The sequence below is a fragment of the Capra hircus genome, chromosome 5 (assembly GCF_001704415.2).
Source record: "Capra hircus breed San Clemente chromosome 5, ASM170441v1, whole genome shotgun sequence".
In the NCBI taxonomy this organism is placed as follows: domain Eukaryota; kingdom Metazoa; phylum Chordata; class Mammalia; order Artiodactyla; family Bovidae; genus Capra; species Capra hircus.
This window is the reverse complement of record NC_030812.1, coordinates 23,844,840-23,862,254: the sequence shown is the minus strand read 5'-3', so window position 1 is coordinate 23,862,254 and position 17,415 is coordinate 23,844,840. Positions and strand designations below refer to the sequence as shown.

Below are 17,415 nucleotides of genomic sequence, written 5' to 3'. Positions count from 1 at the left end.
TAATTGTCCATAATGTGTTGTGACATATCACAGAGTCCAAATTATTTTGCTTACATTTTGCAAAAAGAAAAATAGAAATTTGTATCTTGGAATCCTTTAAGTGTTTGTGGAATCCTTTAAATCTTTAAGTGTTTGATTTCAAATGTGCTTAAGAATTCTAATAACAGGATAGCTAGCAAATTTAACCAACTTATCATTGGTTTCTAAATGTTATTCATAGGATTGTTGTTTAGTTGCTAAGTTGTGTCCAACTCTTTGCAACCCCATGAATTATAGCCTGCCAGGCTCCTCTTTCCACAGGATTTCCCAGGCAAGCTACTGGAGTGGGTTGCCATTTCCTTCTCCAGGGGATCTTCCCAACCCAGCAGTCAAACTCTCTTCTCCTGCATTGGCAGGTGGATTCTCTACTACTGAGCCACCAGGGAAGCCCATTTATAGGATTACATAGCAGAAAATAGCTGGACTAGGGGTCCATTGATGTGATTTTGGTCCCAGCGAAGACACTTAAAATCTGTATGACCTTAGTCATGCAGTCTTGACTCCTCAGGGTTTGTATATCTCATTTGTACTGCCTATAGTGAGGATACAAAAAAATCATAAAGTATACAGAAAAGCTTTAAAGATGTAAGTTGTTATGATGTTACTATAAAATAGCATGTATATGAAATTTACTCTAGCTAGAAAACATCACATTAAGACTTGATAACAAGGTTGATAGCCATCTTTTTACTGGGCTCAGTTTTTAATAGCTTGATGGTATCAAAGTGAAGAAGAACTAAAGGCCCTCTTGATGAAAGTGAAAAAGGAGAGTGAAAAAGTTGGCTTAAAACTCAACATTCAGAAAACTAAGATAAATGGCATCCAGTCCCATCACTTCATGACAAATAGATGGGGAAACAGTGGAAACAGTGTCAGACTTTATTTTTCTGGGCTTCAGAATCACTGCAGATGGTGATTGCAGCCATGAAATTAAAAGACGCTTACTCCTTGGAAGGAAAGTTATGACCAACCTAGACAGCATATTCAAAAGCAGAGACATTACTTTGCCAACAGAGGTCCATCTAGTCAAGGCTATGGTTTTTCCTGTGGTCATGTATGGATGTGAGAGTTGGACTATAAAGAAAGCTGAGCACCAAAGAATTGATGCTTTTGAAGTGTGGTGTTGGAGAAGACTTGAGAGTCCCTTGGACTGCAAGGAGATCCAACCAGTCCATCCTAAAGATCAGTCCTAGGTGTTCATTGGAAGGACTGATATTGAAGCTGAAGCTCCAATACTTTGGCCACCTGATGAGAACTGCTGACTCATTTGAAAAGACCCTGATGCTGGGAAAGATTGAGTGCAGGAGGAGAAGGGGATGACAGAGGATGAGATGGTTGGATGGCATCACCGACTCAATGGACATGGGTTTGGGTGGACTCTGGGAGTTGGTGATGGACAGGGACGCCTGTCGTGCTGCAGTTCATGGGGTCACAAAGAGTCAGACACGACTGAGCAACTGAACTGAACGCATATATATGGAATCTAGAAAAATGGTATTGAAGAACTTATTTACAAACATAGAGAACAGACTTATGGACATGGAGAGAGGGGAGGAGAGGGTCAGATGTATGGAAAGAGTAACATGGAAACTTACACTACCATATGTAAAATAGCTAGCCAACAGGAATTTTCTGTATGGCTCAGGAAACTCAAACGGGCTCTGTATCAACCTAGAGAGGTGGGATGGGGAGGGAGATAGGAGGGAGGTTCAAAAGGGAGGGGATATATGTATACCTATGGCTGAGTCATGTTTAGGTTTGACAGAAAACAACAAAATTCTGTAAAGCAATTATCCTTCATTTAAAAAATAAAAAGATTTTTATGAAGTCTAAATGATGTAGTACACGCACTCTTTTAATAAGCACAGTGGCTGTCTCGTAGGAAACAGTCACTAATGGTACCGTTAGGAAATATGTGGTCATGCAGGAATGCCTGTGTTGGATAAGGGAGGAGGTGGTGAAGAAGGAGGTAGTGAGTTTGATTATACTTGTGGTAATATCTATTTAATTCTAAGGGTTAACAGGTTTTGCGTACATTCTCTGACAGGGCATTGGAAGAGAAGCAAATACAATGGTTGGAAGAAAAGCATAAGCTTCATGAACGTATCACTGACAGAGAAGAAAAGTATAATCAAGCTAAAGAGAAATTGCAGCGAGCTGCAATTGCCCAAAAAAAGGCAAGTGGTTCTTATTAAATTATTTCTGTAGAGTAAAAACATAACTATTTTTAGTAGAATATAATACATAATTAAAGCAGACTTTAGTGCTATGTTACGTTTGATATTTAAACATGACATTCTGCTGTCAACTTTGCAAAGATAAATTGGGAACATGCAAACTACTCAACAGGTTTATTTCGAAATATGTGTACAAGTCAGTTTTTCAGAACCCACATACGTTTTTCCACAGAGATGGTAGTTTTCATTGATAGTTTCTAGACCAGCCCATACAAGGCTCATTTAACTCATTCTTCACTTACAGTGTGATTAGGTCTGTTTCAGCTGTGCTTAACCAGTTCTTGCAACATTGTTTTTGTGGTTCCAATACTTTTTTGTTTCCAAATCAGGAATATAGGAGCAAGTATCTCCTTGCCCCAGCAGAAGGAACTAGGACTCCCCTGGCTTCTGAAACACCTGTGATAGTTCTCACACTCGTGATCTTTTTAAAACTTCATCTTTGCAGGCGTATTTTCTCCAGAACCTAAAAATTTAGTCCAGGGCATCATGGAAGTAATGTAACCAGGTGATTCATCTAAGTCAGTGGTTTTTACAACAGCAGACCCAAGGAATGCAGCATAGCCCCATTAGTAACCATGGCTCACTATGGCAGCAATTCAGCAGTTATTTTTAGCAAGATTGGCACATGTATGTTGGGCGAAGAGGAACGTAGTTAAAAAAAAAAAAAAGAAAGTCCCATAAATGAGTTGTTATGTCTTCATTTCATAAGTTCCCTTAGTACTGGCATTGGTGTGAGAAAGTGAGAAGGTCTAAAGTGAGAGGAAGGTACTTCAGGACAGATACAGACTGGTGTCTTAATGTCTCTATGTTTATTGGTAAGTGTAGTTGTTCATATTTGCTTAAGAGAACTGTATATTGTTTATATATTCTGAATTTGGAAATAAAGGACGCAGTTCCTAGTGACTTGTTTATGTCATTAGACATAACTGCCAAATTTGTCCTGATAGTTGGAGTGACAACATGAGAAGCCTAAACATTGTTACTTCCCCACTTTCTTGGTTTATGAATATTGCATTTCTTTTTTTTGTATGCTAAAAGTAGTATAACGGTGAGATTATAAAACAGTACTTAATTATATAGGAATACCAGTGTTTTATACTCAGATATACTTACGTTGCTTCATTGTTTTTTCCTGAGTCTATCACTTCTCTTTCTCTTTCCTTCTGCCCATATAAGTACTGAGCAGTGTATGGGTATTGATGGGGTTTTAGTGAAGCTATTTCACGGCTTGGGATGATCTCAGAAATCCTACTTATGCCTCCGTGTATTGTTTGAAGCCTAAAAGCATCTGAAGCCAGCTTTTAGCTGGAAATCATTAGAAATTACAAGGGCTGATTTTATCTTTCACAGAAAAACTTTTATGTTGAGGCTTTAGAGGTAAGTATCTTAGAGATCAGATTCTAATTATTGAGGTTAGGTTGGGTTGACTTCCTTTGGCGCAAAAGTGACATCCAGTGGTGAGAGAGATTATCAGGTAATCATAGGTAAGAGATACCAAGGGAACATTTCATGCAAAGATGGGCTTGATAAAGGACAGAAATGGTATGGACCTAACAGAAGCAGAAGATATTAAGAAGAGGTGGCAAGAATACATGGAAGAACTGTACAAAAAAGATCTTCATGACCCAGATAATCATGATGATGTGATCACTCATCTAGAGCCAGACATCCTGGAATGTGAAGTCAAGTGGGCCTTAGAAAGCATCACTACGAACAAAGCTAGTGGAGGTGATGGAATTCCAGTTGAGCTATTTCAAATCCTGAAAGATGATGCTGTGAAAGTGCTGCACTCAATATGCCAACAAATTTGGAAAATTCAGCAGTGGCCACAGGACTGGAAAAGGTCAGTTATCATTCCAATCCCAAAGAAAGGCAACGCCAAAGAATGCTCAAACTACTGCACAATTGCACTCAGCTCACATGCTAGTAAAGTAATGCTCAAAATTCTCCAAGCCAGACTTCAGCAATACGTGAACTCCCTGATGTTCAAGCTGGTTTTAGAAAAGGCAGGGGAACCAGAGATCAAATTGCCAACATCTGCTGGATCATGGCAAAAGCTACAGAGTTCCAGAAAAACATCTATTTCTGTTTTATTGACTATGCCAAAGCCTTTGACTGTGTGGATCACAAGAAACTGTGGAAAATTCTGAAAGAGATGGGAATACCAGACCACCTAACCTGCCTCTTGAGAAATCTGTATGCAGGTCAGGAAGCAACAGTTAGAACTGGACATGGAACAACAGACTGGTTCCAAATAGGAAAAGGAGTGTGTCAAGGCTGTATATTGTCACCCTGCTTATTTAACTTCTATGCAGAGTACATCATAAGAAACGCTTTACTGAAAGAAACAGAAGCTGGAATCAAGACTGCCGGGAGAAATATCAATCACCTCAGATATGCAGATGACACCACCCTTATGGCAGAAAGTGAAGAGGAACTCAGAAGCCTCTTGATGAAAGTGTAAGAGGAGAGTGAAAAGTTGGCTTAAAGCTCAACATTCAGAAAACGAAGATCATGGCATCCGGTCCCATCACTTCATGGGAAATAGATGGGGAAACAGTGTCAGACTTTATTTTGGGGGCTCCAGAATCAGTGCAGATGGTGCCTGAAGCCATGAAATTAAAAGACGCTTACTCCTTGGAAGAAAAGTTATGACCAACCTAGATAGCATATTCAAAAGCAGCGACATTACTTTGCTGACTAAGGTCCGTCTAGTCAAGGCTATGGTTTTTCCTGTGGTCATGTATGGATGTGAGAGTTGGACTGTGAAGAAGGCTGAGTGCTGAAGAATTGATGCGTTTGAACTGTGGTGTTGGAGAAGACTCTTGAGAGTCCCTTGGACTGCAAGGAGATCCAACCAGTCCATTCTGAAGGAGATCAGCCCTGGGATTTCTTTGGAAGGAATGATGCTGAAGCTGAAACTCCAGTACTTTGGCCACCTCATGCAAAGAGTTGACTCACTGGAAAAGACTCTGATGCTGGGAGGGATTGGGGGCAGGAGGAGAAGGGGACGACAGAGGATGAGATGGCTGGATGGCATCACGGACTCGATGGACGCAAGTCTGAGGGAACTCCGGGAGATGGTGATGGACAGGGAGGCCTGGTGTGCTGCGATTCATGGGGTTGCGAAGAGTTGGACACGACTGAGCGACTGAACTGAACTGAACCTGAAAGAGGGGAGAAGGTGGTATTTTAAGAAACTTGCAAAATAACCTTTGATCAGTATTGACCTAGGATGAATGTTTTTCCTACTGAAATAACTGCCAAATGATGCGTATGAATATAGTAAATACCTGTTTTACTTTAAAAAATGTAATCTGTGGATTATGATTTTAAGTTGTAAAAAGTTGTTAATTCAGTAAATAATTATGACCCAGAGCTCTCCCATCATGTGGAACACTACCCTGTAGGCTTACGACTGTACCTCAGTTAAAGTGAAAAAACAGACAATATATGTGACATGGAAATAGTCAAAAGTAGGCAAGTGTGTGTAATTTTAGGGCTGGAAGGTCTTAGTATTCAGAGAGAGTTTTGCAGATTAGGAAGCTGAAGTGGCAGGTAGCCAAGATCACTTGACTAGTTAGGAACGCCATGACTGAAACCTACATCTTTCTATTCTTAGTTCTGTGTTTCTTCTGCGTTGTTACTCTTTTCGTTTCCCCCTTTCTTTGATTCCAGATACTCTACTGCTCTTCTCTGCATTGTAGCCATAATGCACGAGTCTTATTTCTTGTGGCAAAACAGTCACTATAAAATTAATTTCTTTAACTCAGACCCTTTTCCCATTCAAATTGATGTTTCTGTATGAAAATTTTGGCTTATAAGATAGCATAAAGAGGATTCATAAAATTGCAGCAGACTTTTAAAATTTCTTTAGATGACAAAAGTCACAACTTTGTCACGTGGTAAGATGTAAAACAGGTCAAATATGTATTAACTCTAGAGCAGAAATCATAATCCTTTAGAGTTACTTTCCTGTAAGAGGTTCTTATAACTGGGGAGTAGCAGCTTGATCTTTTTCCTACAGGCTAGGTGAGATGGCTCACTGCCATCTGACTGTGTTCGTTTACAACTCCAACCTCTTTAACCACAAAGCTTATGTCCTTTCTGGTAAGTGACATTACACGAAGATGTAACGACAATGTGTAATGATATTTTGTGGATTGTTTGGAAAAGCTTGACCAAGTGTCTTGAGCTGAAATGCCCTTCTGTAACTGATGACTTCTCTGTATGTTTTCCTCACATATTCTTTAAGTGTGAGTATGAAGAGCAATCTCTTGGTAGGAGGACAATGATTTGTGCTTTTCCTTTTGAGGCACTTGAAATAACTTGTGATTTTTATTCTAAGGTATATGTCTTTGAAATAATTCTTGGTTAGAGGTTATGAATGGTTTAGAAAAAGAAATGAACCATAGTCTTGAAGTTGTAAAATATCTGTTGAATATGTTTTGTGGCCTGGCATTATGTTATACACTGAGCAGAACAGAAGCCGTGATTGATTCCTGTCCTTTTTGACCATATAATCTAATTGGAGAAATAAAATAACATCCAATACCTAAAGAATCTATTAGTCACTTCCATGTGATCTGTATGGACACTAAAATTTGAGAACCACTCTCTTAGAAGAAAGCTTGAAGACAGACTAGTTAGAAAGCTATTACAGTAATCTTAAAATGATGTAAGAGGTCTGGAATTTGGGCTTGCAGTATAGAGTGAAGGTGAAGGATGACTTCTAAAAGTATTCCAAAAGAAAAAAAATTACAGACTATTACAGTGCTAAATAAGAAAAAGGAAAATAGGAAGTATTTTAGCTATGAGGGGATATAAGAGTTGTCATAATGAAATAAAGAGCATGTGTCAGTTGAGTACAAAGAGAAGATGTATTTGACTAAACACATGTCCAGTATAAAGTGATAACAGTGCATCCATGTAGACAAGTCCTGGACTCTCAAGTGAAGATATTGTGTAGGTAACCAGAAATAATGGAACATAAAGCATGAAGGTCAGTAGTTCAGATCAGAGATGTATAATTAGACCCTTCAAATTTGGGAAATGGCTGAAAAATAAAGGACTATGAACTAAGTTGACTGAGAAAGTAGCTGATTTAGTAGAGGAATGGTCAGATGGTCATAGAGGTAGAAGCTCTAGTATGTTGTTATATAAGCCACAGGAAAGAAAGATATCAAAGATAAATGCTCATGATTGTTGAAGAGTGTTCACTGACTTTGGCTAGAATGTGGTAAAAGGAAAATTTTAGCTTTGATTCTTGCATCAATATCTTTTGATTTGTCTTTTACTCTTTTGTGTTGTAATGTTTATAATACTAAGGCATCCATTTGAGTATCCTGTGATTATATCAGACTAAAATCAAAATTAAAACCATTTCTTACAGCCACTTTCCCCTCTGGACTTTGATTTCTTTCAGTGGAGCACCATTCTTCCAATCACTTATGCTTCAAACCTGTGATTCATCCTGAGGGCTCCCTTTTCCCAAATCTAGTCAATCCCTGTATTAGTTTCCTAGGGTTGCTATAACAAATTACTACAAATTATGTGGTGTAAAGCAAGGTGGTTATAACTAGTTATTACAAATTATGTGGCTTAAAGCAACAGAAATGTATAATGTTCTAAAGTTAGAAGTCCAAAACCAAGGTGTCCAGAGGGCCATGCTCCCTCTAGGGGCTCTGGGGTAAGGGTCTGCTCCATGCCTCTCTCCCAGCTGCTGGTGGATGGGGCCTCTGTCTTCACATGGTGGTCTCTCTGCGCATCTGTCTGTGTGTCCAGATTTCTCCCTTTTTATAAGAACACAAGTCAATGTTGGATTCAGGGCCTACTCTCATCTTAACTCTACCCTTTTTTAAAAATAATACTCTGGAGTGTTTTCCAGGACCAAGAACCAATTACCTAATTTTCTGTATACCAACTGGGTGTCTGACTGTTCAGTTAAATTCTAACACTGCATCAGGTCCTGCAGATTGAAGGGTCCCGTCTCATAAGGCTACCGGCATGCCAGATGACGGGTTCACAGTCCTCTCCACTGTTGACCGAGAGCTGTTAATCAGGGTCCCTGTAAAACCCCTGCCCAGATTCTATGAAAACACTTTATTCATATTTACTGGTTTATTATGGTACGACTCAGGAATAGCCAAATAGAAGAGATGTGTAGGGCAAGGTATGGAAGGGATGGGATGTGCCACCCTCCTAGCAAATCAGTGTACTCACTGTGCTGGATGCTTTCCAGGTATCCTTGTTAAGCGTTTTGATAGCTGTTGGTCTCAGTACCCCCGCCTCCCAGAAGCTGAGAATGGGAGGTGGGAGGAGGGCTGAAAGTTCCTACCTCCTCACCACTTGTTTTTTCTAGTGACTAGTCCTATTTTAAGACTATCTAGGGATCGCATCCTAAGTTAACTCATTAGTATTAACTCAGATACGATTGAAAAGGGCTGATTATGAATAGCAAAAGATGCTTCTGCCACTCAAGAAATTCAGTGAGTTTTAGGAGCTCTCTGCCAGTAACCCAGGAAAAAGACCAAATATGTTTCCTTTTATATCACAGTCACATTCTGTGTAAACATATTATGGAGACACTCTTCTACCCAGTACAGTCACTGGAGCCTGTGAACTCTTCCTTTATAATATATCTTGCATTGTGCCCACCTCATTTCTTTTTACTCCTATAGCTAACATCTGAGCTCAGACTCTTCTCTACACAGTTTCTCTGTATTCATTTAGTCAGTTTACTTAACAAATTTATTGAGAACCTGCTATATGCTACGTATTGTTTTATTTGCAGCGATATACAAAGAAAGACTGTCCTAAAGAGCTTATATGATAGTGGATGGGAGACATGGGGTAAAGAAACAAATACATATCAGGTGGAGATGTGTGGTAAGAGGAAAACCAGTAGAGACAGAGGGTGGTGGTTTATATAGGTGATCAGGGAAGGCTCTGATAAAGTAACATTGTGCAGAGACCTCGAGGAAAGAAGGGAGAGGCCATCTTTTGTTTGTAGGGAAAGAATGTTCCAGAGTAAATAGAAAGTAAAAGGTGGAGGCAGGAGTCGACTTGGTATGTTGAAGGAAAACAAGAAGGGAGAGCTGATTAGCTGGAATGGAGAGAAGTAGGAGGAGGCTACGTGATGTTGGGGCTTTTTTTTTTTTTTGCATTTTATTCTGAATAATAGGAACACACTAGAGAGTTTTGAATTGAGACATGATATAATCTGAATAATGTTTTAAGAGAATTTCTGCCTGTTGTGTAAGCAGGGCAAAGAGGATTCAGAAGACCACTTTTCTGTAGTCCAGATGAGAGCTGTAGAGAACTAGTAGTAGACTGATGGTAGGATTCTGGATACATTTTTAAAGGTGGAGCTTAAACAGTGGTTATAGGGTATTAAGGAGATAATATCAAAGGTGACTAAGATGTTGGGCTTGAGTACCTAGTTAAAGTAGAATTGCTGTTTACTGACATGGCAAAGACCTTGGATAGGACAGATTAGGGATAAAACAGAGATGCCCCCTTTGGACACATTAACTCTTTGAGGTGCCCACTAGACTTCCAAATGGAGACATTAAGTAATCTGGTGATTACATGAATCAGGACTTCAGGGAATAGGACTGGGCTAGAGATAAAGATTTGAGGCTCACCAATGTGTAAATGGTATTGAAAGCAATGGGACTAAATGAGGTCACCTAGAAAGTGAAGGAAGACAGAAAACAAGTTTGAGGATTGAGTTTTGAGGAATTCCAAACTTTAGAAGTTGGGAAGTTAAGGCAGAGTGGCCGGTATGATAGGAAAATAACCAGTAAAGTATTGGATGCCAAGTGAAGAAAAATGCTTCAAGAATAATTAGCCGTGTCAAATGACATTCATCAGATGAGATCAGTCGCTCAGTCATGTCTGACTCTTTGCAGCCCCATGGACTGCAGCACACTAGGCTTCTCTGTCTGTCACCAACTCCCGGAGCCTACTCAAATTCATGTCCATCGCATCGGTAGTGCCATCCAATCATCTCATCCTCTGTCGTCCCCTTCTCCTGCCTTCACTCTTTCCCAGCATCTGGGTCTTTTCCAGTGAGTCAGTTCTTCGCATCAGATGACCAAAGTATTGGTGCTTCAGCTTCAGTATCAGTCCTTCCAATGAAGATTCAGGGTTGATTTCCTTTAGGATTGACTAGTTGAATCCTTACAGCCCAAAGGACTCTCAAGAGTCTTCTCCAACACCACAGTTCGAAAGCATCAATTCTTCGGTGCTCAGCTTTCTTCATAGTCCAACTCACACATCCATACATGACTACTGGAAAAACCATAGCTTTGACAGGATGGACCTTTGTCAGTAAAGTAATGTCTGCTTTTTAATAAGCTGTCTAAGTTTGTCATAGCTTTTCTTCCAAGGAGCAAGCGTCTTTTAATTTCATGGCTGCAGTCACCATCTGCAGTGATTTTGGAGCCCAGAAAAATAAAGTCTGTCACTGTTGCCACTGTTTCTCCATCTATTTGCCATGAAGCGATGGGACCAGATGCCATGATCTTAGTTTTGAGTTATAAATGTTGAGTTATAAGCCAGCTTTTTCACTCTCCTCTTTCACTTTCATCAAGAGGCTCTTTAGTGTCAACGAAAAATTAATCAGTCAATATAAGAAAGAATTGTAAAATATTATTCGAGACAAATTTGAGGATTATAACTGAAGAGCATCTCAGAAAGCTCTGAGAGCTGTTTCCCCCATTAGAAGTCAAGATGCAGCTTATTATTTAAGGTTTTTTTTGAGACAGAGAGCTGTACATTAAATGACATATTATTGACAGTTTACACAATCCAGAATTAAGCACCATTGTTATATGGGTCGTGTGACCCTTTACAAGATCAAGAGGGAATGTTATCTTTCAAGGAGTTGTCTTACTGATGCTAGGAGAATGTTGCCATTTATGGTTGGGCAGATATTCCTGCTGATGGGGGAGATTTGGTCAATGCATAATGACAGATACACAGTGAGAGGAGATGAGGCCAAAGGCAGAGAAGAATTTTTATGTTTAAATTTTTCTTGTCTTCCCATAATGTGAACTTTATTTCACAATGGTAAGATGATAAAATAGTAAGATGAAGACAGATTTTCTTTGGCTATGTGAGTATTAAAAAGAAAACTAGAGGAAAACAATATAATGGGAAGGACTAGAGATCTCTTTAAGAAAATGAGAGACACCAAGGGAACATTTCATGCAAAGATGGGCACAGTAGAGGACAGAAATGGTATGAACCGAACAGAAGCAGAAGATATTAAGAAGAGTTGGCAAGAATACACAGAAGAACTATACAAAAAAGATCTTAATAATCTGGATAACCATGATGGTGTGATCTGTCACCTAGAACCATATATCCTGGAGTGTAAAGTCAAGTGGGTCATAGGAAGCATTACTACAAACAAAGCTAGTGGTGTGCTTAGTTGCTCAGTCATGTTCAACTCTTTGTGACCCCCGTGGACTGTAGCCCACCAGGCTTCTCTATCCATGGGCATTCTCTAGGAAAGAATAAGTAAGTATAAGTGTGTTAGTCGCTCAGTCGTGCCCAACTCTTTGTGACTGCAGCCCACCAGGCTCCTCTGTCCATGAGATTTTTCCAGGCAAGGATACTGGAGTGGGTTGCCATTTCCTTCTCCAGGGAATCTTCCCAACCCAGGAATCGAACCTGTGTCTCCTACATTACAGGCAGATTCTTACCAACCCAAGGACCAAACTCAGGTCTCCTGCATTGCAGGCAGATTCTTTACTGTCTGAGCCACCAGGGAAGCCCAGAGCTAGTAGAGGTAATGGAATTCCAGCTGAGCTATTTCAGATCCTAAAAGATGATGCTGTGAAAGTGTTGCACTCAATATGCCAGCAAATTTGGACATCTCAACAGTGGCTGCAGGACTGGAAAAAGTCTCATTCCAATTCCAAAGAAGGGCATTGCCAAAAAATGTTCAAACTACTGCACAATTGTACTCATCTCACATGCTAGCACAGTCATTCTCAAAATCCTTGAAGCTAGGTTTCAACAGTACATGAACCAAGAACTTCCAGATGTTCAAGCTGGATTTAGAAAAGGCAGAGGAACAGAGATCAAATTGCCAACATCTGTTGGATCATTGAAAAACCAAGGGACTTCCAGAAAACATCTATTTCTGGTTCATTGACTACACTAAAGCCTTTGACTATGTGTATAGCAACAAACTGGAAAATTCTTATAAGAGATCAGAATACCAGACCACCTGACCTGCCTCCTGAGAAAACTGTATGCAAGTTCAGAAGCAACAGTTAGAACTGAATATGGAACGACAGACTGGCTCAAAATTGGGAAAGGAGAGCATCACTGCTGTATTTTATCACCCTGTTTATTTAACTTCTATGCAGAGTACCTCATGCAAAATGCTGGGCTGGATAAAGTTCAAGCTGAAATCAAGATTGCTGGGAGAAATATCAATAACCTCAGATATGCAGATGACACCACCCTTATGGCAGAAAACAAAGAGGGACTAAAGAGCCTCTTGATGAAGGTGAAAGAAGAGAATGAAAAAACTGGCTTAAAGCTCACCATTCAAAAAACTAAGATCATGGCATCCAGTCCCATCACTTCATGACAAACAGATGGGGAAACAATGGTAATAGTGACAGACTTTTATTTTCTTGGGCTCCAAAATCACTGCAGATGGTGACTGCAGCCATGAAATTAAAAGACGCTTGCTCCTTGGAAGAAAAGCTATGACAAACCTAGACAACATATTAAAAAGCAGAGACATTACTTTGCCAGCAAAAGTCCATCTTGTCAAAGCTATGGTTTTTCCAGTAGTCATGTATGGATATGAGAGTTGGACCATAAAGAAGGCTGAGCGCCCAAGAATTGATGTTTTTGAACTGTGGTGTTGGAGAAGACTTCTGAGGAGAGTTCCTTGGACAGCAAGGAGATCAAACCAGTCCATCCTTAAGGAAATCAACCCTGAATATTCATTGGAAGGACTGATGCTGAAGCTGAATCACCAATACTTTGGTCACCTGATGCTGGAAAAGATAGAAGGTGGGAGGAGAAAGGGACAACAGAGGATGAGATGGTTGGATGGCATCACTGATTCAATGGGACGTGTTTGAACAAGCTCCAGGAAATGATGAAGGACAGGGAAGCCTGGCGTGCTGCAGTCCATGGGGGCACAGAGAGTCGGCCACAGTTGAGCGACTGAACAACAACCTGTGATCGTTGTTGGTGGCTTTGTCCCAAGTTTTTCCTGTGGAATAGTAGGTATGCAGGTCTGATTGAAGTAGAACATAGTTTGTCCAAGGACTTTTGTTGTGAAGAACAGAGAGCTGGGATGGGAACAAAGGCTTCTTTTAAGACGAAATTATAGGATGATTCAGTTGGCAGGGGGGAAACTGATAATGCGGGAGAAAGACGGCAAATGAAGGGATGATGTATTTTAGTAGGCAGAAGGGCATTAGATTCAGTTCAGAGGGGCAAGGGATTGGGACACAGTGTCTCTGTTGTAACTGGAAAGACGACAAAATATTTAGTTGTAAATTCCTGATAAATTGATGGATGTAATGGGAATGTGTGGAAATTCTCTACTGATTGCTATTTTCTCAATGTGAAAAAGAATCTGGGTCACCAGCTCAGACTGTGAAGAGGAGAGATTTGAGGAGAGACCAGAAGTTGTGAAAGAATACGAGTTTGGGAGAGTGATTGGATTAAGGGAATTAATAGAAATCCCAGGTACCCTCTGGGGCCCATTTGACATCGTTTAGTCACTAAGTCATGTCTGACTCTCTGGGACCCCATGGACTATAGCCTGCCAGACTCCTCTGTCCTTCGGATTTCCACAGCCAAGAATAGTGGAGTAGGTTGCTATTTTCTTCTCCAGGGGATTGTCCTGACTCAGGGATTGAACCCATGTCTCCTGCTTGGCAGATGGATTCTTTACCACTGAGCCACCTGGGAAGCCCCATTTGAAGTTAGTGCCGGTTAATTTGAGACTAGTCAGCATAATTTTGTGTATGTGTGCGTGCACGTGTACATGCCAGCTATATTTCAGTTGCTATAGGTCGAACTGTGCAGTCAGTAGAGTGGTATTTAACTAAGGTCAGTTTCTCCAGGTGAGTTTGAAGATGGAGACTTGAGTCAATATAATGAGGGATCTGTGAGGAAATTAAGATAATGTTAGAGTCTAAGGCATTCATTGAGTCTACTAGTCAATCAGCCATGCAGCTCTTTTATAACATTCCAGCTCAGTTCCTGGCAAAGAAGAGTGCTCAGTAAATGGCTGTTTGTTTTTACAGTGATGAGGATAACAGTGTCATGACCCTATCTATCTTCAAGAAGCTTATCTCCAGATTTTCCTCTTAAGAGGCAAACTTCAGGGTCCATCTTTTACATTAATGCCATATTAATCTTTTCAAAACAATGTTTTTACCCATCAGATCACTGCAGGAGAACCTTCAGGGGAATCCACATTCTTATAGAATTACAGATTCTTCTTATTCAATTCTTATCCTTTCTAAAAAGCCTTTTCTCATGTTTTTTGTCCTTATTGATTGGAGTTCCCTCAGAAATCCCTACAGTTTGTATTCCTATGATTAAAATAGGGCCCAATTAAGTGGGTACTCTGTATATGTGTGTGTATATAAATATACATACTTGGTTAAGATTTGGTGAAAGTGAAAAATTGCTACAGTTTAAATGAGCAGTAAAAATGGAGAAATATAACTAGATTTTAAGATTAAAGTTTTATATAATCATATAATAATGAAATATTAAGCATTTCCATCTTTAAAATGTCTGCTGATAGTTGAACTAAAATACCTAAAAGGAGCATATGCTTTTGATAATAACAGACTAGGAAATATGTGGATCAGCTCTCCACATGAGAACTAGAAGAAGCAGACAAAATGTTTTTAAAAATATCCCCATGAAGGGCAGTGAAGAATTAAAGAGGCCAAGGTCCTGGAGAGAGAGAAACCTAGAGAGGTGAGCACGGCATTTGGCTGCTTTTCCCTTAGAGGAGACTGCCAGTTCTAGAAGAGAGAGCCGAAGAGTGAAGCAGAGCTTTTGACAACCTCATAGGGGAACAAAAATCAGAGTTCAGAATCTGCTAGAGAGAGGGTCTCAGGTCTGAGTCCACTAGTGCTTTGGGTTGACATTGTGAAGGAATATACCCTTGGACTAAGAGTGAACTGAAAATAGCTTGGTCCTTGCAGGTATTGAAGCACAACTTCAGATAATCTATCCTTATAACTAGATTAAATTAACCCCCATTTGTTAGTGTTCCTAGCTGCCTGCCAGAAACAAGTATAAATCTTTTCTAAGGGAAACTAACATTGTAGGCTTCAAGTTACTTCCTCAGTTTTTAAATTATAATATCTGTCCCTAAATAAAAAATAAACATAGACATCACTGCACATTTATTGGAATGACTAAAATTCAAAACACTGACAGTATCAACTGCTGGTAAGGATATGGAACAATAGGAACTTTTTTACTGGTGGGATTGTAAAACTATACAGCCATTTTGGAAGATACTTTGGCAGTTTCTTACAAAGCTGAAATAGTCTGGCCATACAGTCCAGCAATCACACTCCTAGTATTTATTCAAACAAGTTGAAGACTTACATTCGCACACGCACAACACTATGCACAAACATTTATAGCAGCTTTGTTCATTATTGCCAAAAGTTGGAAGCAAGAAATACGTCCTTAAGTAGGTGCATGGTTAAAAAAAACTTTGCTATATCCACACAAGAGAATATTATTCAGTGATAAAATGGAAATGAGCAATTAAGCCATGCAGAGATATGGAGGAACCTTAAATGCATATTACTAAATGAAAAGAGCTGGTCTGAAAAGACTGTTTGCTATGTGATTTCAAATACATGACATTCTAGAAAAGGCAAAACTATGGAAACAGAAAAAATATCAATGGTTGCCAGACTGTGAGGTGAGGGAGTAGGGATAAACAGGTAGAGCACAGGGAATTTTTATGGCAGTGAAACTGTGTGTGTGTGATGCTACAGCAGTGGACATGACTGAACAATTAACACACAGTAGTGGATACATGACATTATGCATGTGATGGAACCACAGAACTGAACAACACAGAGGATGACAGTGAAAACTGCGGACCTCAGTTAATAATGTATCAATACGGGTTCATCAGTTTTAACAAATTTCTATTAATAATGGTTTAAAAATAGCTGCATGAGGAAATAACACTGAAAATCAAGAGAAGTAACAACCAATGTAAGCAAACCCCCCCACAGGGGATCCAAGTAATGGAGTTATCAGACATAGACTTTAAAAGTACCATGTTGTGTATGCTCCAGAATAAGTGCTTGAGAATTGGACCAGAAAACTAGAAGACATTTTTTTAAATGGCAAGTTGAGAACTAAAAAACACTGAATTAACTGAATTATGAACTCTGTGGGTAGATTTAGCAGAAATCAATGAAGAGAAAATATACAATAGAGAAAATTTAACTTGCCAAGGCTGATCAATCTGAAAAGATGGTGATAAAATTGATTCTCCCCAGACTCCTCATAGGTAGATAAGTAAATAAACATGAATGGACAATATAATGGGCCCTGGTAGCTCAGACGGTAAAGAATCTGCCTGCAATGCAGGAGACCCGGGTTCAATCCTGATGAAAGGGGGATATCACTATCCATCTTACAGATATTAAAACTATTATAAAAATAACTATGTTAATATTGCAATTTAGTGAACAAATTCCTTGAACATCTCAATAAAACTAACAAAAATTAGGAAATCTAAATAGTCCTGTATCTATAAGGGAAATGGAATCCTTAATTTAAAACCTTCCATAGAGAAAATTTGATACTTGTAATAAAATTATTACCACAGTAAGTCTAGTTAATAGTTAATATCCATCACCATACATATTTACAGAATTGTTTTTCTTGTGATGAGAACTTTTAAGATAAGTCTCTTCAGTTCAGTTCAGTCACTCAGTCGTGTCTGACTCTTCGCGACCCCATGAATCGCAGCATGCCAGGCCTCCCTGTCCATCACCATCTCCCGGAGTTCACTCAGACTCACATCCATCGAGTCCGTGATGCCATCCAGCCATCTCATCCTCTGTCGTCCCCTTCTCCTCCTGCCCCCAAT

At 39.6% G+C, this 17,415-nt stretch overlaps 1 protein-coding gene across 3 annotated transcripts in view; it reads left to right on the top strand.

Annotated features, from left to right (window-relative positions):
- CEP83 (centrosomal protein 83) overlaps positions 1 to 17,415 on the top strand; it is a 143,568-nt gene that overhangs the window by 115,755 nt on the left and 10,398 nt on the right. For all 3 annotated transcript variants that reach the window (XM_005679823.3, XM_018047628.1, XM_005679824.3), the window contains one exon: positions 2,087 to 2,216. In XM_005679823.3, the coding sequence (XP_005679880.2) occupies positions 2,087 to 2,216 (130 nt within the window). The remainder of the gene's footprint in view (positions 1 to 2,086; positions 2,217 to 17,415) is intronic.